The sequence below is a fragment of the Bufo bufo genome, chromosome 11 (assembly GCF_905171765.1).
Source record: "Bufo bufo chromosome 11, aBufBuf1.1, whole genome shotgun sequence".
NCBI lineage: Eukaryota > Metazoa > Chordata > Amphibia > Anura > Bufonidae > Bufo > Bufo bufo.
In genome coordinates, this window is record NC_053399.1 from 99,536,116 (window position 1) to 99,560,462 (window position 24,347).

The 24,347-nt window shown below is 42.5% G+C and overlaps 1 protein-coding gene across 2 annotated transcripts in view; it reads left to right on the forward strand.

The window, feature by feature from the left end:
- KCNN3 (potassium calcium-activated channel subfamily N member 3) overlaps nucleotides 1–24,347 on the forward strand; it is a 71,851-nt gene that overhangs the window by 40,966 nt on the left and 6,538 nt on the right. For both annotated transcript variants that reach the window (XM_040412415.1, XM_040412416.1), the window contains 2 exons: nucleotides 16,835–17,253; nucleotides 19,519–19,660. In XM_040412415.1, the coding sequence (XP_040268349.1) occupies nucleotides 16,835–17,253; nucleotides 19,519–19,660 (561 nt within the window). The remainder of the gene's footprint in view (nucleotides 1–16,834; nucleotides 17,254–19,518; nucleotides 19,661–24,347) is intronic.

Consider the following 24,347-nt stretch of genomic DNA (forward strand, 5'->3'; position numbering starts at 1 on the left):
AGAGCTCAGACAGGTGCTGCTAAGTTAGATTAATGAGTGGAGTAGAGGTGGACTTTTTAAAGGCACAGTAACAGGTCTTTGAGAGCCAGAATTCTTGCAGTTTCTCAGGTGTTCAAATACTTATGTTCAGCAGTGCAAGACAAATAAATTCTTTAAAAATCATACAATGTGATTTCCAGAATTTTTTATTTTTTTTTAAATCTGTCTCTCAGAGCGGGAATGCACCTACAATGTGAATGTCAGACCCCTCCATGATTTCTAAGTGGGAGAACTTGCAAAATCGCAGGGTGTTTAAATACTTCTGTTCCTCACTGTACACACTACATATACACACACTGAGATATACACACCACATAAACACACTGAGATATACACAGATATAAACACAGATGTACACACTACATACACACGGTTATATACACACCACATAAACACACTGAGATGTACACACTACATAAACACACTGAGATATACACACTACATACACAGATACACACACAGATGTACACACTACATACACACTGAGATATACACACCACATAAACACACTGAGATATACACACTACATACACAGATATACACACAGATATACACACTACATACACACGGTTATATACACACTGAGATATACACAGATATATGTTAATTAAGTTGCAATATTAACTACACCTCTAACTCCGCCCAATACCTATTTATACCTGTCCAATCCCGCCCAGTCCTCTCTGTACCTCCACACAGTAGTTATGCCACCTTAGTTCCCCCCAAACAATACTTATGCCCCCACACTGTAATTATACCCCTTAAGGCAGTAAAGCCTGTTTTGGTAATAAAGTAAAAAAAATAACAGTAACCTTGTCCCGTTCCTCCGATGAATGTTGCTCATCCTGCTCTCCGTTGCAGCAGGCATGATGAAGTGACATCACTGCCAGAGCACATAGGCTGGGAATTATTATTGCGCTGGGTTATTCTGCTCTGCAGGCGTGATGACGGTTAGAGTGCCGGCCAGGTGAACAGTGGGGCAGGGAGATGACTGCTCCCTGCTTCCCCACTGCACTCAGCTGTCTCTGAGTTCTGAGTAGAAAGTGGGTCAAACCTCAGGCTTCCAAATCCGGGACTGTCCCGCCCGATCCAGAACAGTTAGGAGGTATGGATATACAGTCATGGCTGTAAGTGTTGGCACCCGTCAAATTTTTCCAGAAAATGATTGCAATTACACATATTTTGTTGTACACATATTTGTGTGTACTGGAACAACACAAAAAAAATATGAAAAAAAGCCAAAAATGATATCATTTTACGCAAAACTCAAAAAATGGGCCAGACAAATTTACTGGCACCCTCAACTTTATATTTGGTTGCACATCCTTTGAAAGAATTAACTGAAATCATTTCATCAACAAGCCTCTTACACCCCTCAAATGGTGTTTTGGACCACCCTTCTTTTGCACACTGCTCCAGGTCTCTCGTATTTGATGGGTGCCTTCTCCCAACAGCAGTTTTAAGATCTCTCCACAGTTGTTCAATAGGATTTAGATCCGGACTCATTGCTGGCCACTTCAGAACTCTCTTTAGCGCTTTGTTTCCATCCATTTCTGGGGGCTTCTTGAAGAATGTTTGGGGTCATTGTCCTGCTGGAAGGCCCATGACCTAAGACGAAAACCCAGCTTTCTGACACTGGGCCCTACATTAAGAACCAAAATCCTTTACTAAACTTTACATTTCATGATGTCTTGAACATAGTCAAGGCACCCAGTGCCAGAGGCAGCAAAACATCTTCGAACCTCCACCATATTAGACTGTAGGTACCGGATTATTTTCTTTGTAGGCTTCATTCTGTTTTCAGTAAACAGTAGAATGATGTGCTTTACCAAAAAGCTCTATCTTGGTCTCATCTGTCTCAGAAGGATTTTGGCTCACTCATGTACATTTTGGCAAACTGCAGTCTAGCCTCTTTATGTCTCTGCATCAGCAGAGGGGTCCTCCTGGGTCTCCTGCCATTTTTCTCGACTGTCCAAGTCCAAGGAGATTAGCTACAGTGTCATGGGTTGTAAACTTCTTGATTATTTTTCCACACAGCACTTCTGTGGAGACTCTCCTTCCATGACAGACCATTGTGCGTTAGGACATTGTGAAGAGATTACTTCTGTGGAGACTCTCCTTCCATGACAGACCATTGTGCATGAGGACATTGTTAAGAGATGACTTCTGTGGAGACTCTCCTTCCATGACAGACCATTGTGCGTGAGGACATTGTGAAGAGAATACTTCTGTGGAGGATCTCCTTCCATGACAGACCATTGTGCATGAGGACATTGTGAAGAGAATACTTCTGTGGAGGATCTCCTTCCATGACAGACCATTGTGTGTGAGTACATTGTGAAGAGAGGACTTCTGTGGAGGCTCTCTTTCCATGACAGACCATTGTGCTTGAGGACATTGTGAAGAGAATACTTCTGTGGAGGATCTCTTTCCATGACATACCATTGTGTGTGAGTACATTGTGAAGAGATGACTTCTGTGGAGACTCTCCTTCCATGACAGACCATTGTGCGTGAGGACATTGTGAAGAAATTACTTCTGTGGAGACTCTCCTTCCATGACAGACCATTGTGCGTGAGGACATTGTGAAGAGATGACTTTTGTGGAGACTCTCCTTCCATGACAGATCATTGTGCGTGAGTACATTGTGAAGAGATGTCTTCTGTGGAGACTCTCCTTCCATGACCGACCATTGTGTGTGAGGACATTGTGAAGAGATGACTTCTGTGGAGACTCTCCTTCCATGAGGACATCTTTCTGAGGTTTCCGTTGCCATCATGCTTCTACATCAGTGGGATCTTCCCAGTGCTGGATAGTCTGGCTCCAAGGCTCACGAACACTGAGCTGTCAGTTCAGTGTGGTCATACAGCTGAGGAACACCCTGAGTGTAGGTGTCAGGGAGGTGCTAAAAGTTGGCTGCAGGGTGCTGGCTGGCAATGAATAGAGACCAATGGGGTCATTTATCAAACTGGTGTAAAGTAGAACTGGCTTAAATGCCCATAGCAACCAGATACTACCTTTCATTTTTGACAGCTCCTTTGGAAAATAAAAAGGTAGAATCTGCCAGTTCTACTTTACAGCAGTTTGATAAATGACCCCAAATGTTCTTTTCTTTCTATGCTTCATTTACGTCTATGAACATAGAGCTGATGTGACTTATTGCTTGTCAATATGCATTTTGGCAGATTCCAGTCTCGCTTTTTTATGATTTGCTCTCAACAGTGGTCTCCTCCTCGGTTGTCTTCCATTAAGTCCACTTCAGTTAAGACTGCAACAGATGGTGCGATCTGACACCTCTAATCTCTTTAGAAGTTGTTTTGGGCTCTTAGGTTACCATTTGTATTATCAATCTCTTCAATTTGTCATTAATTTTCCTCTTGCAGTCAAGTCCAGGGAGGTTGGCCACAGTCCTGGAGATCTTAAACTTCTGAATAATATGTGCAGCTGTAGTAACGGGAACATCGGGCTGTTTGGAGATGGTCTTACAGACTTGTATATAGACCATGCATACAGATATTTACACACCAACTACATAGATATATACACAGTACTTTAAGATATAATGTATATACACACTACATAGACAGATATATACATACTCACTAGATGCACCGATATAGTGTATATACATATTACATACACACAGGTGTATGCCCGCTCACTATGTGCACGCAGGTGTATGCCCGATCACTATATGCATACAGGTGTATGCCCGCTCACTATGTGCCCAGGGGTGTATGCCAGCTCACTATGTGCCCAGGGGTGTATGCACGCTCACTATGTGCACGCAGGTGTATGCCCCCTCACTATGTGCTCACAGGTGTATGCCCCCTCACTATGTGCCCACAGGTGTATGCCCCCTCACTATGTGCATGCTGGTGTATGCCCCCTCACTATGTCCCCAGGGGTGTACAGTACAGACCAAAAGTTTGGACACACCTTCTCATTCAAAGAGTTTTCTTTATTTTCATGACTATGAAGGCATCAAAACTATGAAGTAACACATGTGGAATTATATACATAACAAACAAGTGTGAAACAACTGAAAATATGTCATATTCTAGGTTCTTCAAAGTAGCCACCTTTTGCTTTGATTACTGCTTTGCACACTCTTGGCATTCTCTTGATGAGCTTCAAGAGGTAGTCCCCTGAAATGGTCTTCACTTCACAGGTGTGCCCTGTCAGGTTTAATAAGTGGGATTTCTTGCCTTATAAATGGGGTTGGGACCATCAGTGGCGTTGAGGAGAAGTCAGGTGGATACACAGCTGATAGTCCTACTGAATAGACTGTTAGAATTTGTATTATGGCAAGAAAAAAGCAGCTAAGTAAAGAAAAACGAGTGGCCATCATTACTTTAAGAAATGAAGGTCAGTCAGTCAGCCGAAAAATTGGGAAAACTTTGAAAGTAAGGGCCATTTGACCATGAAGGAGAGTGATGGGGTGCTGCGCCAGATGACCTGGCCTCCACAGTCACCGGACCTGAACCCAATCGAGATGGTTTGGGGTGAGCTGGACAGCAGAGTGAAGGCAAAAGGGCCAACAAGTGCTAAGCATCTCAGGGAACTCCTTCAAGACTGTTGGAAGACCATTTCAGGGGACTACCTCTTGAAGCTCATCAAGAGAATGCCAAGAGTATGCAAAGCAATAATCAAAGCAAAAGGTGGCTACTTTGAAGAACCTAGAATATGACATATTTTCAGTTGTTTCACACTTGTTTGTTATGTATCTAATTCCACATGTGTTAATTCATAGTTTTGATGCCTTCATAGTCATGAAAATAAAGAAAACTCTTTGAATGAGAAGGTGTGTCCAAACTTTTGGTCTGTACTGTATGCCCGCTCACTATGTGCCCAGGGGTGTATGCCCGCTCACTATGTGCCCACAGGTGTATGCCCGCTCACTATGTGCACGCTGGTGTATGTCCTCTCACTATGTGCACGCTGGTGTATACACGCTCACTATGTGCACATGGGTGTATGCACGCTCACTATGTGCCCACGGGTGTATGCCTGCTCACTATGTGCCCACCGGTGTATGCCCGCTCACTATGTACCCACAGGTGTATGCTCGCTCACTATGTGCCTATGGGTGTATGCCCGCTCACTATGTGCCCACAGGTGTATGCCTGCTAACTATGTGCCTATGGGTGTATGCCCGCTCACTATGTGCCTATGGGTGTATGCCCGCTCACTATGTGCCTATGGGTGTATGCCCGCTAACTATGTGACTATGGGTGTATGCCTGCTTACTATGTGCCCACAGGTGTATGCCTGCTTACTATGTGCCCACAGGTGTATGCCCGCTCACTACATTCGTACTTGCAGTCTGGCACTCACTTCTTACATAGGTATTTACAGTCACACACACATGCACAATTATACATGGTGATATATGCACGCTCACTAGTTTAATGCACATATACATTCACAATCAGTACAAATACAAAGACCTGTGTATACTATGTATACTCCTCACATGCATGCAGATATAACTCATGGAGTGGAGGGGTCGGCCATGGACATACACACATCATTACTACATGCACTGAATATGAACACAACTTTGTGAACTACACGTACATGATGAATACGGTCGCCAGAGGTCACCACAATCTTACATACAAGGTGCTGTAGGAAGTGACATCATTTTTGCCGCACTGCAACTGAATGGGCAGAAAACCCAGTTATTCTTAGAAAATGAGGGTGGCATCCTGTGTGGCCACCGGGAATGAATGCTCTGTCCTTGTACCTCCTGGGAACATAATTAGACAAGTCTTGGACTTTGAGGCAGTTCCCATGGTAACTCCATCTGGCCGGATCTGTCCATGTTGAATGAACTTTCTCTCAGGAAAGCCTTGCAACCAGCAATTTACTTGGCTTAAAGGGGAACCAGGCATAAAACCCTGAATAATGCAGGATGCTGCCATGTCTTCTATTGTCCTCAGGTCTGAGAAGCTGCAGCATGTGGACTGCTCTCTGCAGCCGGCCTTAGGAGACATCGATATCCAGCCTCTTGTATTGCTCTGTCATAGTCACAGTCTGGCAGGAAGAGACGTGAGCCGTGGTCGTAGAGGCCACGAAGAAACCAATCTGGACCCCTACCATGGCACTGGGGTTGTCATTGGGACTCGTGTTGTGTTTTTGCATACAGGGAGCGAGTATTTCCGGTTCTGTTACTATTTTAGCATTGTGGTATATGATATGGTCTTGGAGTGAATATCGTGGTGTGTATAGAGAACAGAGGAGCTCGAGATTCTTAGGACGACAATACCTCGTTATAGAAATGTCTGAACATCAGAGAACCTGCCAAGTGTAATTGCTGCCAGGACTGCGGTATAAATGGTGCATTAGCTGCGAGCGCAGAGGGATGAACCATTACACGGACAGAGCACTTACCTCCTCCACTTATCCGGAGCCTCCCGGCCGACTCGACGATCCCTACATACTCGTGTATCTCAGCCTATCGTGTGTGATACAGTCTCCAGGAACCCCATCTTTCCATTGCCCATGGCAGAGACTGACCGGTCTTTGGGTGTTTGGAGACTACAAGCAAACACATTACATTTAATGCCATCCGCCATCATCATACAGGAGCAGGTGGGAAAATTCCTACACTATTTCACTGAATTATACTCCTTCTAATCAATCCGACTGAATCTGTCACTTAGATCATTTCCCAGGAATGATAGATGCAAAGAATTGACATCAGGAACAGGTAGCTTACCGATCTGGGAATCATGGAGCACCTGAAGTAATGAGAATGAAAGGGCCCCTGACAATGGAGCCCAACACATCTTCTCCGCCTAATACACTCCTATATCCACAGTGATGCTACATATAGCCTGCACGTCCCTGCCTATAATAAAGGCCAAAACTATTATAACACTGACAAAAAAGTACTATAATATAACTGCTATAATACTGCCCCTATGTACAAGAATATAACTACTATAATACTGCCTCCTATGTACAAGAATATAACTACTATAATACTGCTCCTATGTACAAGAATATAACTACTATAATACTGCTCCTATGTACAGGGATATAACTACTATAATACTGCCTCCTATGTACAAGAATATCACTACTATAATACTGCCTACTATGTAGAAGAATATAACTACTATAATACTGCTCCTATGTACAAGAATATCACTACTATAATACTGCCTACTATGTAGAAGAATATAACTACTATAATACTGCCTCCTATGTACAAGAATATCACTACTATAATACTGCCTACTATGTAGAAGAATATAACTACTATAATACTGCTCCTATGTACAAGAATATCACTACTATAATACTGCCTACTATGTAGAAGAATATAACTACTATAATACTGCCTCCTATGTACAAGAATATAACTACTATAATACTGCTCCTATGTACAGGAATATAACTACTATAATACTGCTCCTATGTACAAGAATATCACTACTATAATACTGCTCCTATATACAAGAATATAACTACTATAATACTGCTCCTATATACAAGAATATAACTACTATAATACTGCCTACTATGTAGAAGAATATAACTACTATAATACTGCTCCTATGTACAGGGATATAACTACTATAATACTGCTCCTATGTACAAGAATATCACTACTATAATACTGCTCCTATATACAAGAATATAACTACTATAATACTGCTCCTATGTACCAGAATATAACTACTATAATACTGCTCCTATGTACAGGGATATAACTACTATAATACTGCTCCTATGTACAAGAATATCACTACTATAATACTGCTCCTATATACAAGAATATAACTACTATAATACTGCTCCTATGTACAAGAATATAACTACTATAATACTGCTCCTATGTACAAGAATATAACTACTATAATACTGCTCCTATGTACAGGGATATAACTACTATAATACTGCTCCTATGTACAAGAATATCACTACTATAATACTGCTCCTATATACAAGAATATAACTACTATAATACTGCTCCTATGTACCAGAATATAACTACTATAATACTGCTCCTATGTACAGGGATATAACTACTATAATACTGCTCCTATGTACAAGAATATCACTACTATAATACTGCCTCCTATATACAAGAATATAACTACTATAATACTGCTCCTATGTACAAGAATATAACTACTATAATACTGCTCCTATATACAAGAATATAACTACTATAATACTGCTCCTATATACAAGAATATAACTACTATAATACTGCTCCTATGTACAAGAATATAACTACTATAATACTGCTCCTATGTACAAGAATATAACTACTATAATACTGCTCCTATGTACAAGAATATAACTACTATAATACTGCTCCTATGTACAGGAATATAACTACTATAATACTGCCTCCTATGTACAGGAATATAACTACTATAATACTGCTCCTATGTACAAGAATATAACTACTATAATACTGCCCCTATATACAAGAATATAACTACTATAATACTGCTCCTATGTACAAGAATATAACTACTATAATACTGCTCCTATGTACAAGAATATAACTACTATAATACTGCCTCCTATGTACAAGAATATAACTACTATAATACTACCTCCTATGTACAATAATATAACTACTATAATACTGCTCCTATGTACAAGAATATAACTACTATAATACTACCTCCTATGTACAAGAATATAACTACTATAATACTGCTCCTATGTACAAGAATATAACTACTATAATACTGCCTCCTGTGTACAAGAATATAACTACTATAATACTGCCTCCTGTGTACAAGAATATAACTACTATAATACTGCTCCTATATACAAGAATATAACTACTATAATACTGCTCCTATGTACAGGAATATAACTACTATAATACTGCTCCTATGTACAAGAATATAACTACTATAATACTGCTCCTATGTACAAGAATATAACTACTATAATACTGCCCCTATATACAAGAATATAACTACTATAATACTACCTCCTATATACAGGAATATAACTACTATAATACTGCTCCTATGTACAAGAATATAACTACTATAATACTGCTCCTATGTACAAGAATATAACTACTATAATACTGCCTCCTATGTACAAGAATATAACTACTATAATACTGCCTCCTATGTACAAGAATATAACTGCTATAATACTGCTCCTATGTACAGGAATATAACTACTATAATACTGCTTCTATGTACAAGAATATAACTACTATAATACTGCTCCTATGTACAAGAATATAACTACTATAATACTGCCTCCTATGTACAAGAATATAACTACTATAATACTGCTCCTATGTACAAGAATATAACTACTATAATACTGCCTCCTATGTACAAGAATATAACTGCTATAATACTGCTCCTATGTACAAGAATATAACTGCTATAATACTGCTCCTATGTACAAGAATATAACTACTATAATACTGCCTCCTATGTACAAGAATATAACTACTATAATACTGCTCCTATGTACAAGAATATAACTACTATAATACTGCTCCTATGTACAAGAATATAACTACTATAATACTGCCTCCTATGTACAAGAATATAACTGCTATAATACTGCTCCTATGTACAAGAATATAACTGCTATAATACTGCTCCTATGTACAAGAATATAACTACTATAATACTGCCTCCTATGTACAAGAATATAACTACTATAATACTGCTCCTATGTACAAGAATATAACTACTATAATACTGCCTCCTATGTACAGGAATATAACTACTATAATACTGCTCCTATGTACAAGAATATAACTACTATAATACCGCCTCCTATGTACAAGAATATAACTACTATAATACCGCCTCCTATGTACAAGAATATAACTACTATAATACTGCTTCTATGTACAAGAATATAACTACTATAGAGGGGGGCGGAGCCTGGCTGCAGACCTAGCAGGACACATGTAGGAGAGCTCTCCTCCTTACCACTCTGCTAACTGGTAAATTCAGCGGTCTAATTTGCTCAAGAATGGGAAAAGTCGGTAGATATATACCCAGAGAGAAACCTGAAGTCAGCAAACCGGAGCGCGGTGCCTCCGACATGGATAAATATCTCAACAAGAAAACTGCAGCTCCTGTGCCGGCCGGTCCTAAGATGGTGCTGCCGGAACTAGATGTCTGGGGCAGGGATTCGGAGGGAGAAGATGAAGCTGCTGCAGAGCACACAGCAGGCCCCACATCACAAAGTGCTGCCCCGATATCCAGGCAGTTCCTGCAGCAGGCTTTATCAGCAGCCCTGGCCCCAGTGATTCAGGATCTGCAGGAGATTAAAGCTGACCTGAAGCATATCGGCACGAGGGTGGAAACACTGGAAAGTAACCAGGCGTCCATCTCGAATTACATCAGAGCTGCAAGCAATCACACCATGGCTCTGGCAGCCTCACTGGACACTGCATACTCCCTCATAGAAGACCAGGAGAACCGGAATAGGAGGAAAAACCTCCGGATTCGCGGCCTGCCTGAAAGCACCCCACATGAAGGCTTACCAGAAGCTGCCGGCGCCATCTTCTCCCTGCTCCTGGGAAGCTCCAGAGCGGCCGAGATTCAAATAGAAAGAATCCATAGAGCGCTCAGGCCGAAGCCAAAAGAGAGAGAGAACCCCAGAGACGTGGTATGCGGTCTCCTGAGGTATGTGGACACTGCTGCCCTAATGCAAGCTGCCAGAAATATGAAGGAGATCATATATGAGGGGGCTAAAATCTCTATCTACCAGGACCTGGCATCCTCCACATTGAATAAAAGGAGGGCGCTGCGGCCCCTCACTGACCATCTGCGCCATCACAAGGTGCCATATAAATGGCTATTCCCCTTCGGCCTCACATTTGCTGTAGATGGGAAACGCTGCACCATTCGCCTGCCACAAGATCTCCAGGCGGCCTGGGAGCTGCTGCAAACAGATCCACTAGATGTGCCATCATGGCTGCCGTCTGCTGAGATTGGAACACAGCTGCCAGATCTCCCAGAGGCCTCAGGATGGCTTAAAGCTCCACAGAAGAAGAGGAACCAGCACAGATCAAGAGACACTTGAAGTCCTAGAGACTATACAGAGGAGTTATCTTACCTCAGATGAAGTTCTCCACAGACATCATAGAGGGACAGGTTCTTACTTGATTATATCACATCTTAAGTCTGCAAGTATACCTGTCTGTCATGAGTCCTGAATTGTTCCCGTTCTTGTTGTAATCTGCAGAGCAGACATGCTGCTTTGCAATGTTATTTTACTGCATTCAACCTAGACCATAATATGTAAGGTGCTATCCCGCACCAGTTCAGCAGGTGGCGCAATGTGGACACCATTATGAAGATATGGTTCCACTTTGTACCCCCCCTACCTACCAGGGTTATCTTGGCACAGACCTGGTACATGTGCCTGATTAAATGGCTGCTCGTGCCCGCTTCACTGCAACTAAGTGACCTGCTGCGGTGTTGCTGGCATAAGAGTCATTGCACTGTTATACTTGTCATGTTGACAGAAACTTTAGTTGTGATGTTACTTGTTCACTCCCTAGATACGGTCGATGTGAATAACTGGAGTTCTCCGGTTCCAAAGTCACCCCATTTTCTCAATGATGTCGTCAATTAAATGTACAACGTATAATGTAAGGGGCTTTAACACCCCACAAAAGCGCTCTCAGGTCATCCGTCTGCTAAAAAAGAACAATACAGATATTTGCTTCTTTCAGGAGCTGCATTTTAGAGAAACAAATGTACCTAAAATTCAGAACCCATACTTCCAACACTGGTATTTCAGTGCCTTTGAGAAAGCAAAAAGAGGAGTGGGTATTGCAATTTCTAGAAAAGTACCATTTACATTGATATCTACCCTGACGGACCCTGAGGGCCGCTTCATTTTCGTGAAAGGCCTCATAGGTACACAAAAGGTCACACTCGCTAGTTTGTACAGCCCTAACCGTGGCCAGAAACAATGGATCAAGATCACACTAAGTAAACTAGATCTGTTTGCAGAGGGGATTAGATTGATTGGGGGAGACCTCAATGTCACACTGAATCCTTTGATTGATGCTTCTGACGGCTCCTCCCAATTGACCCAATCAGCACTGGGGTGCATCAATAGGTACATATCAGACATGAACCTGTTGGACGTCTGGCGACTAGCCCACCCAGATACTAGGGACTTCACCTTCTTCTCGGCCCCACACAAATCATATAAAAGATTAGACTATATCCTACTGTCAAGCAATGCCGTGGATATGGTGGACTCGGCTGACATAGGTGTTGTGTCCGTCTCTGACCACGCCCCAGTCTCTGCTGCCCTCAGATTTTCCAGCTTGCCTGCCTCAGTTAGACAGTGGCGCTTAAACGAGACGCTGCTAGATAGACAAGCAGATACCTCAATCCTGGAGCAAAAATTAAAGGACTTCTTTATAGATAATGCGACACCAGGTATGCCCCAGACGACACTGTGGGAGACGCACAAGGTGGTTATCCGGGGAGAGTTAATAGCCTTAGGTAGTAGGGTTAAAAAAGAGAAACAAAAGATCCTACACGATCTCTTGGTTCAGATAGCAGATAAAGAAGCGGTCCATAAACGGTCTAGAGCAATAAAAGTCCAGACTGAACTGACCCAGCTAAGATCACAACTAAAAGACCATTTAAACATTCAAAACGCAAAGGCTTATCAATATGCCCAATTTAAACACTACTCACACGGGGATAAAGGTTCTAAACTGACGTCCTCCCTTATTAAACAAAGGAAAGAGTCCATGTTCATACCCAATATCAAATCCAGTACTGGAAATATGCTGCATAAAACAGCAGACATAGCAGAGGAATTTCAAAAATTCTATAAGCAACTATATGGCCTGTCAGACCCTAATCACCCAGATCCATCAATACCAGAAGCAACAGACTTGTTTTTGAAAGGCCTCAATCTACCCCAGATAACCTCCCAAGAAAGTGACACCTTATTAGAGCCAGTCACCGAAGTAGAAGTGGAAAAGTTACTAGCCTCTATGCCCATGGGTAAAAGTCCTGGCCCAGATGGCTTTCCAGTGGGCTATTATAAAAAATTCTCAGATATATTAATACCCCACCTGGTAACGTGGTGCAATGCACTCCTAAATGGTGAAACCCTTCATAAACAATCACTGGAGGCCACGGTAACCATCCTCCCCAAACCGGGGAAAGATCCCCTTCTCTGCGGTAGTTTTAGGCCAATCTCGTTACTTAACGTAGATATAAAAATATGGGCCAAACTTCTGGCGACACGTCTGGGAAATCTACTTCCTAAACTTATCCACCCTGACCAATCTGGCTTTGTTCCAGGGAGGGAAGGGAATCATAATTCCTGTAGGTTAATCACAGCAATACAGTGGGCCAAAAAGAAAAACCTCCCCTTGGCGCTGCTCAGTGTGGATGCGGAGAAGGCCTTCGACCGGGTGAGCTGGGACTTTATGAGGAGGACTCTACTGAGGTTTGGAATCCCGACGAGATTTCAGGAGGCAGTCATGTCGTTGTACAAGGATCCGAGTGCTAGAATCAGGGTCAATGGCACATTGTCCCCATCCTTCCCTATTCGCAACGGGACACGTCAGGGCTGCCCCCTATCTCCTGCCTTATATATATTGGTCATGGAGACCCTTCTTCAGGCCATTAGAGACCATGTAAATATACGTGGTGTGAAAACAGAAAATGACGCCATAGAATACATTAACGTGGCATATGCTGACGATCTACTGATCATGGTTTCTAACCCGGTCGAGGCCTTCCCGCATCTTTTGACACTGTTTGAAGAGTATGGTAGGCTATCAAACTACAAAATGAATTATACCAAGTCAGAAGCTTTAAACGTTAATGCTCCGGCGAGCTCCATAGCCATTTTGAAATCAAATACACCATTTAAATGGCAGTCCTCCTGTGTTTCCTACCTAGGAGTTAAGATTTCCGCCTGCACGGAAGATTTATTCCGGCTTAATTATACTCCCCTAATATCAGAGGTCCAAAACCTGCTCCAATCGCTACGCCTCCCTTATTCCTCTTGGATGGGAAGGAAGAATATACTAAAAGCGTTTGTCCTCCCAAAAATTATGTACGTACTACAGATGTTGCCAATATTTTTACCTAACTCATATTTTACAAGGATTCGCAGGCTTTTTATGACTTACCTATGGGGCGGCAAGAAGGCTAGGGCTCCTCACCAGAGGCTGATACTGGGGCGTGGTCATGGAGGTATAGCACTGCCGGATGTCCAGACATATTACAGGGCCATACACCTGAGGAGGTGGTTGCAGCTTTATTCCCCTGTCTACCGCACATTGGGCACGGAACTGGAACTAATGCAGCTCACCCAACCACAGAAAGCAGCACTATGGGGTCAGGCAAATGCATCACTCCATTCACATGTCCTCTTAAAGGGCACTAGCCTGGTCATTAAACAGCTCAACAAGACACATGGGCTCCTACAGAACCCCCCTAGTATAATGCCAGCAGATCTCATACCACACTCGATTCAGCCTCCAGGATCTCAGGTCTCGCAGATTTGGCACAGATTAAGAGATTTCTCCACAGCTGACTTTATAGGAAAGGTAAACGGCACTTTACCGGATCAACATCCCCTTAGCTTAGCCTGGAGTACATTTAACTTTCTAGACCTAATAACTATAAAATCTGCTGGGAAACAACTAACTACTCAGAAGTCATGTGTAATGACCCCGACATGGTTGGAAAAATTAGCAACCCCCCCTTCCCCTCAACGCAAATTGATATCCACTATATATTTGGCCTTGATCTCACCACAACGTCGCATTACTCCACAATATGTCCACACCTGGGCTAATGACCTTAAGGTTACCTTTTCGGAGACAGATATTCTCCGTATGCACGCACACTCGCATGGCTTCTCCCGCTGCGTGAAGATCCAAGAGCACTCATATAAGGTCCTCACACAGTGGTACCTCACCCCTAAACAACTATTTCTTAGTGGTCTGAGTGATCACGACAGGTGTTGGAGGTGTGGGGAAGAGAGTGGCACTCTTCTACACATTTTTTGGTCCTGTTCTAAAATAAGAGGATACTGGGATGACGTCTCTCGGACCATTAATGAAATTCTAAACACTAACCTGACATTAACCCCAGAGTTGGTTCTTTTATGGCTTCCAACAAAAGAACTATCGCCATCAAGGAACAAACTTGTTATACACTTGATTCAAGCTGCCCGTCTACTTATCCCCCAAAAGTGGCTGAGTAAAGAACCCCCCACCACCTCTCAGTGGTTAAGCAAACTAGATCACGTTCATCGTATGGAAGAGCTAGCGGGCTGGGAACTTAGGGCACATGAGAAGCACAAAAAGCTATGGGCCCCCTGGATTACATATAGATATGCGAATGGTACACCAACATCTTAAACAATTTTCAACAGACAAACAACTTTGAAAATGTCCCCCCAGATAGGAACGACACATTAGTGAGAATAGAGGGTGCTAAACCTTCTTCCTCCCTTTGGAATCATCAAAGGTTATCTTAACAGCCTCAGACCGTATCTGTCCAGTTCTAAGGACACCCCCGTCCCCCCCCCCGTCCCCCATCCTCCCCCCCCCCCTTTTTATATGTTTGTTTGATCTACCTACATCAGGTCACACACCAAATGTCAATTAGTTGGTTCTAGATGACCTTGCTCTGAAGACATGCACTTTATATATGTCATATGTATACTATGCACTATACTGTCAAAGTACGCTTTAGACTTGTCTGTAATAACTCTGATTTGTGCATCAATGTATGTAAACATCTCTTTTGATATGCGTTTCAATAAAAAGACAATTGACAAAGAATATAACTACTATAATACTGCCTCCTATGTACAAGAATATAACTACTATAATACTGCCTCCTATGTACAAGAATATAACTACTATAATACTGCTCCTATGTACAAGAATATAACTACTATAATACTGCCTCCTATGTACAAGAATATAACTACTATAATACTGCTCCTATGTACAAGAATATAACTACTATAATACTGCTCCTATGTACAAGAATATAACTACTATAATACTGCCTCCTATGTACAGGAATATAACTGCTATAATACTGCTCCTATGTACAAGAATATAACTACTATAATACTGCCTCCTATGTACAAGAATATAACTACTATAATACTGCCTCCTATGTACAGGGATATAACTACTATAATAATGCCCCCTATGATGTACAGGAATATAACTGCTATAATACTGCCCCCTATGTACAAGAATACAACTACTATAATACTGCTCCTATGTACAAGAATACAACTACTATAATACTGCTCCTATGTACAAGAATATAACTACTATAATACTGCTCCTATGTACAGGAATATAACTACTATAATACTGCCTCCTATGTACAAGAATATAACTACTATAATACTGCCTCCTATGTACAGGAATATAACTACTATAATACTGCTCCTATGTACAGGAATATAACTACTATAATACTGCTCCTATATACAAGAATATAACTACTATAATACTGCTCCTATGTACAAGAATATAACTACTATAATACTGCCTCCTATGTACAGGAATATAACTACTATAATACTGCCTCCTATGTACAAGAATATAACTACTATAATACTGCTCCTATGTACAAGAATATAACTACTATAATACTGCCTCCTATGTACAGGAATATAACTACTATAATACTGCCCCCTATGATGTACAGGAATATAACTACTATAATACTGCCCCCCTATGATGTACGGTTGTATGGTTGGTGACTCTCACTGGACCTTTCTCTGTATGTTTTTCCTCTAGTTGTTTGTCATTGACAATGGAGCCGATGACTGGAGGATCGCCATGACCTATGAGCGGATTTTCTACATCAGCTTGGAGCTGCTCATCTGTGCCATTCATCCTATCCCTGGCGAGTACAAGTTCTTTTGGAATGCCCGCCTGGCCTTCTCCTACACGCCATCGCAGGCCGAGGCCGACGTGGATATTATCCTCTCCATTCCCATGTTCCTGCGGCTCTACTTGATTGCCCGGGTCATGCTCTTGCACAGTAAACTTTTCACAGACGCTTCATCCCGTAGTATCGGGGCGCTCAACAAGATCAACTTTAACACTCGCTTCGTCATGAAGACGCTGATGACCATCTGCCCGGGCACTGTGTTACTGGTCTTCAGCATCTCTTTGTGGATTATCGCTGCCTGGACTGTGCGAGTCTGCGAGAGGTGAGGTATACTACCGTCAAGTCTCGAGCTGCAGTTACAATTTTGTTGTGTTGCGTTCTATATTTCCGTCGCATCCAGAGCTGCATTCACAATTCTGCTGTTATATTCTATACTCCAGTCACATCCAGAGCTGCGTAGGCTGTCAGAGGCATAATGCTACCATAATTTCTGCCGATTAAAGTGTAATTATGGATTGCGGCACTTCCACCGGGCACCGTCATCAGCGGTAATAATGGCATTAATAAAATAATTCCTTTTTTTGTAAAAGCTGTTTAGCGGGAGCAATTATAGTAAGACCATTAGGAGCTCCCAACTGGCGGTAGTTAAGAGCAGGCGTCCCCCGGGTATCACCCCATCCAACATGTCTAATGGACTGATGGTGATTAGGAGCGGAGATATGAAAATGGCCGATTTATGTCTGTGCAGATGATGCCACGTCTGCCGTGATATTGTGCCCCAGGGTGGATTGGGATGGAAGGTGGCTGTGCAGGACGGGCCTAGTAACGTCATCCAGGTCCCACCCATCTGCTGCCAGGTGTGGGTGGTATAATGCCAGCTACACAATAGTGCCTATATAATGCCAGTCCTCATAGTAGTGCCTATATAATGCCAGTCCTCATAGTAGTGCCTATATAATGCCAGCCCTAATAGTAGTGCCTATATAATGCCAGCCCTCATAGTAGTGCCTATATAATGCCAGCCCTCATAGTAGTGCCTATTATAATGCCAGCCCTCATAGTAGTGCCTATATAATGCCAGCCCTAATAGTAGTGCCTATATAATGCCAGCCTTTATAGTAGTGCCTATATAATGCCAGCCCTCATAGTAGTGCCTATATAATGCCAGCCCTCATAGTAGTGCCTATATAATGCCAGTCCTCATAGTAGTGCCTATATAATGCAAGCCCTCATAGTAGTGCCTATATAATGCCAGCCCTCATAGTAGTGCCTATATAATGCCAGTCCTCATAGTAGTGCCTATATAATGCAAGCCCTCATAGTAGTGCCTATTATAATGCCAGCCCTCATAGTAGTGCCTATATAATGCCAGCCCTTATAGTAGTGCCTATATAATGCAAGCCCTCATAGAAGTGCCTATATAATGCCAGCCCTCATAGTAGTGCCTATATAATGCCAGCTCTCATAGTAGTGCCTATATAATGCCAGTCCTCATAGTAGTGCCTATATAATGCCAGCCCTCATAGTAGTGCCTATATAATGCCAGCCCTCATAGTAGTGCCTATATAATGCCAGCCCTCATAGTAGTGCCTATATAATGCCAGCCCTCATAGTAGTGCCTATATAATGCCAGCCCTCATAGTAGTGCCTATATAATGCCAGCCCTCATAGAAGTGCCTATATAATGCCAGCCCTAATAGTAGTGCCTATATAATGCCAGCCTTTATAGTAGTGCCTATATAATGCCAGCCCTAATAGTAGTGCCTATATAATGCCAGCCCTCATAGTAGTGCCTATATAATGCCAGGGAGGGCAGGTAAAGAAACACATTCAGCACATGCTGTAAGTAAAAATAAATAAAGGTTATTCATCTCTATCGTCTGCACTCATAGGGTGTGGCCCCCCAGCCGCCATATTGCCCCTGATACATAACAACCGGTTATTTGTACAAAGTATGAGACGTGTGTAATATTACAGATATACCGCTGCTGTTACCGGCACCAGAATAATTCCGAACACTATGGATAGTTGATCCAGAGAGCGACATCGCTGCGACTAAACGGCGAAGACGTATTTGTTTATTTTAAGCAGAAGCCCTTTAAATCCAAAATGATTTCCCAGAGCATGAAAATGGTTGTAAACAAGATTACGGATTACCCACAGCGTCACTGGCGAACCAGCCGGGCGGAAAATGATCTTTGAAATCCTCTAGGGCAATGAGAGGCCCATTCGGTATTCGCAGCGTGTCTTCACATCTGTAATATTGCCTGCGACCGATCACGTGATGCATTGATACATTTACTAAATAAAAAAACGGATTAGCAGATGGTGTGAAAATGATCTCCGCTGGGGAAAGTCTGCACTATATAGCGGTAAATCCTTCAATGTGACTACGAAAAATGGGGAAAAACTGCGACAAATGGGGAGTAAATAATAATATAGAAGATTTGACTGGGTCTGTAGAGATCAGTTCCCTTGGTATGAACATCCCCTTTAAATGATGATGTCAGTAATAATGGCTGAAGTGCAGGTTATATTGGGTGGTCGGATGCCATGTTCTAACGGACCTCGTCTGTCTCATGTGCAGGTATCACGACCAGCAGGACGTCACCAGCAACTTCCTAGGTGCCATGTGGTTGATTTCCATAACGTTCCTCTCCATTGGCTATGGTGACATGGTGCCAAACACCTACTGTGGGAAGGGGGTTTGCCTGCTAACTGGCATCATGGTGAGTAAGAAAGAAGGGTTGCTATACCGAGACTGCAGACACCCACACGTCAAAGATCGATGTAAGGAACTGCCATGGGGTCCGCCAACACCCCTTGGACTTAAGCTCTCATGAGAAATCAAACCATTAGGCTGGATTTTCGTTGGGAGATTCTTTAGATTTTTCTTCACCATCCTCCAAGTATCCTTCAAGGAGCTGAACTTAGGTGTCCAAGAAAAACTCAAGCAGGGTGAGCGTGCCTCCCATGTCGGTCCCCAATCCATGCTCCTGGGCTGCAGGTCCCTAGACTTGCTCACACCTGTAACTTCATGGCAGCAGCACCTGATCAAAACTCAGCAATATTTAGTAAGAAAATTTGTAAAATTATTGGTAGAATTATTATTTTTTTGTGTTCTTTAAATTGGTTTTCTGGGAAGATCTTTTCTTTTTGGCCAGAAAATGCTGAAAATAAAAAAGCATTACTAACCACCAGGGATTATCCCCCCGCACCCCGACGCTCCTATCCTCACAGCTCTCCACTTCCTGGTCCCGTCTTGAAACGGCGGAAGTACAGGGAAAGGTCCACTCAGCCAATCACTGGCCTTCGTGGAGAGGTGCCTCAGCTAGTCCATTGGCTGAGGAGGCCTTTCCTGTCAAGCAGGGACCAGGAAGAAGAGACTGGGGGCTGGTGGAGGTGAGTGATGCTTTTGTTTTTAACAGTTTTTTGACCCCTTTCTTTAAAAATAACCCTTTAAATAAGAAAATTCGGGTTTCAGGTACGACCTCCAAACAAGTGCATGCCGTATTCATTAACGGTTGTCTTCTGGAAAAGACTTGTTGTCTCATTCTTCGGTAGACGGCAGCAGAGCAGTGATGACTCTGTCGTGCCATATATAAGCAGTTCTTTGGCTCTACATATAGCGCGTCTTCGAAGGCGTCCGTCTTTTTCGGTATTAGCGGTCTCAGCAGAGCCTGCAGTATATAATCAGCCTCCCGTTGATTAAAAATATCTTGTTCTAATTCCAGGCCTCCAATTATCTTCCCTCCGGATTCCAGCAGTAATTATTTTTGCAGCTTTCGGAACTTGTATTTTTCCCTCGCTCTCTCTCCTTTTCACCGTCTCTCGCTCACCGATTGTTTTTCTCGATTCCCGGCCCTGGAAATGCCCCGTGTCTTTCTATTTTATAGTATAATTAATGTCATTTTGTAGCTGAGTCATTTCATGTTAGGGTTTTCCCTTCCTTTCAACCTTCTTTCCTCTGGTGGCTTCCCTCTCACGGATTTATTATTATTGTTTCGTTGGTAATGAGCCCTTAGTGGTAGGCCATACAGCTGTGTTGCCATGGTAACAGAGCAGGCCGCAGCGTCGCCTCTGGTATCTATCCCTGTCCAAAGTGGAACATATTTTGTTTTTAAAATTGTAAATAGGCTTAATCACAGTTTTCTTTCCAATTTTCACTAGAAATACAATTATACGCTGCCACTCACCTTCTGCTGGTGCAGTCACTGTGTACATACATTACATATCCTGTATTATACTCCAGAGCTGCACTCACTATTCTGCTGGTGCAGTCACTGTGTACATACATTACTTATCCTGTACTGATCCTGAGTTACACCCTGTATTATACTCCAGAGCTGCACTCACTATTCTGCTGGTGCAGTCACTGTGTACATACATTACTTATCCTGTACTGATCCTGAGTTACATCCTGTATTACACTCCAGAGCTGCACTTTCTATTCTGCACTGTGTACATACATTACTTATCCTGTACTAATTCTGAGTTACCTCCTGTATTATACTCCAGAGCTGCACTCACTAGTCTGCTGGTGCAGTCACTGTGTACATACATTACTTATCCTGTACTGATCCTGAGTTACATCCTGTATTATACTCCAGAGCTGCACTCACTATTCTGCTGGTGCAGTCACTGTGTACATACATTACTTATCCTGTACTGATCCTGAGTTACATCCTGTATTATACTCCAGAGCTGCACTCACTATTCTGCTGATGGAGTCACTGTGTACATACATTACTTATCCTGTACTGATCCTGAGTTACATCCTGTATTATACTCCAGAGCTGCACTTTCTATTCTGCACTGTGTACATACATTACTTATCCTGAGTTACATCCTGTATTATACTCCAGAGCTGCACTCACTATTCTGCTGGTGCAGTCACTGTGTACATACATTACTTATCCTGTACTGATCCTGAGTTACATCCTGTATTATACTCCACAGCTGCACTCACTATTCTGCTGGTGCAGTCACTGTGTACATACATTACTTATCCTGTACTGCTCCTGAGTTACATCCTGTATTATACTCCACAGCTGCACTCACTGTTCTGCTGGTGCAGTCACTGTGTACATACATTACTTATCCTGTACTGATCCTGAGTTACATCCTGTATTATACTCCAGAGCTGCACTCACTATTCTGCTGGTGCAGTCACTGTGTACATACATCACTTATCCTGTACTGATCCTCGATTACATCCTGTATTATACTCCACAGCTGCACTCACTATTCTGCTGGTGCAGTCACTGTGTACATACATTACTTATCCTGTACTGGTCCTGAGTTACATCCTGTATTATACTCCAGAGCTGCACTCACTATTCTGCTGGTGCAGTCACTGTGTACATACATTACTTATCCTGTACTGATCCTGAGTTACATCCTGTATTATACTCCAGAGCTGCACTCACTATTCTGCTGGTGCAGTCACTGTGTACATACATTACTTATCCTGTACTGACCCTGAGTTACATCCTGTATTATACTCCAGAGCTGCACTCACTATTCTGCTGGTGCAGTCACTGTGTACATACATTACTTATCCTGTACTGATCCTGAGTTACATCCTGTATTATACTCCAGAGCTGCACTCACTATTCTGCTGGTGCAGTCACTGTGTACATACATTACTTATCCTATACTGATCCTGAGTTACATCCTGTATTATACTCCAGAGCTGCACTCACTATTCTGCTGGTGCAGTCACTGTCTACATACATTGCTTATCCTGTACTGCTCCTGAGTTACATCCTGTATTATACTCCACAGCTGCACTCACTGTTCTGCTGGTGCAGTCACTGTGTACATACATTACTTATCCTGTACTGATCCTGAGTTACATCCTGTATTATACTCCACAGCTGCACTCACTATTCTGCTGGTGCAGTCACTGTGTACATACATTACTTATCCTGTACTGCTCCTGAGTTACATCCTGTATTATACTCCACAGCTGCACTCACTGTTCTGCTGGTGCAGTCACTGTGTACATACATTACTTATCCTGTACTGATCCTGAGTTACATCCTGTATTATACTCCAGAGCTGCACTCACTATTCTGCTGGTGCAGTCACTGTGTACATACATCACTTATCCTGTACTGATCCTCGATTACATCCTGTATTATACTCCACAGCTGCACTCACTATTCTGCTGGTGCAGTCACTGTGTACATACATTACTTATCCTGTACTGGTCCTGAGTTACATCCTGTATTATACTCCAGAGCTGCACTCACTATTCTGCTGGTGCAGTCACTGTGTACATACATTACTTATCCTGTACTGATCCTGAGTTACATCCTGTATTATACTCCAGAGCTGCACTCACTATTCTGCTGGTGCAGTCACTGTGTACATACATTACTTATCCTGTACTGACCCTGAGTTACATCCTGTATTATACTCCAGAGCTGCACTCACTATTCTGCTGGTGCAGTCACTGTGTACATACATTACTTATCCTGTACTGATCCTGAGTTACATCCTGTATTATACTCCAGAGCTGCACTCACTATTCTGCTGGTGCAGTCACTGTGTACATACATTACTTATCCTATACTGATCCTGAGTTACATCCTGTATTATACTCCAGAGCTGCACTCACTATTCTGCTGGTGCAGTCACTGTCTACATACATTGCTTATCCTGTACTGCTCCTGAGTTACATCCTGTATTATACTCCAGAGCTGCACTCACTATTCTGCTGGTGCAGTCACTGTGTACATACATTACTTATCCTGTACTGATCCTGAGTTACATCCTGTATTATACTCCAGAGCTGCACTCACTATTCTGCTGGTGCAGTCACTGTGTACATACATTACTTATCCTGTACTGACCCTGAGTTACATCCTGTATTATACTCCAGAGCTGCACTCACTATTCTGCTGGTGCAGTCACTGTGTACATACATTACTTATCCTGTACTAATTCTGAGTTACCTCCTGTATTATACTCCAGAGCTGCACTCACTAGTCTGCTGGTGCAGTCACTGTGTATATACATTACTTATCCTGTACTGATCCTGAGTTACATCCTGTATTATACTCCAGAGCTGCACTCACTATTCTGCTGGTGCAGTCACTGTGTACATACATTACTTATCCTGTACTGATCCCGAGTTACATCCTGTATTACACTCCAGAGCTGCACTTTCTATTCTGCACTGTGTACATACATTACTTATCCTGTACTAATTCTGAGTTACCTCCTGTATTATACTCCAGAGCTGCACTCACTAGTCTGCTGGTGCAGTCACTGTGTATATACATTACTTATCCTGTACTGATCCTGAGTTACATCCTGTATTATACTCCAGAGCTGCACTCACTATTCTGCTGGTGCAGTCACTGTGTACATACATTACTTAGGCTACATGTGATGTACATTTTTTTA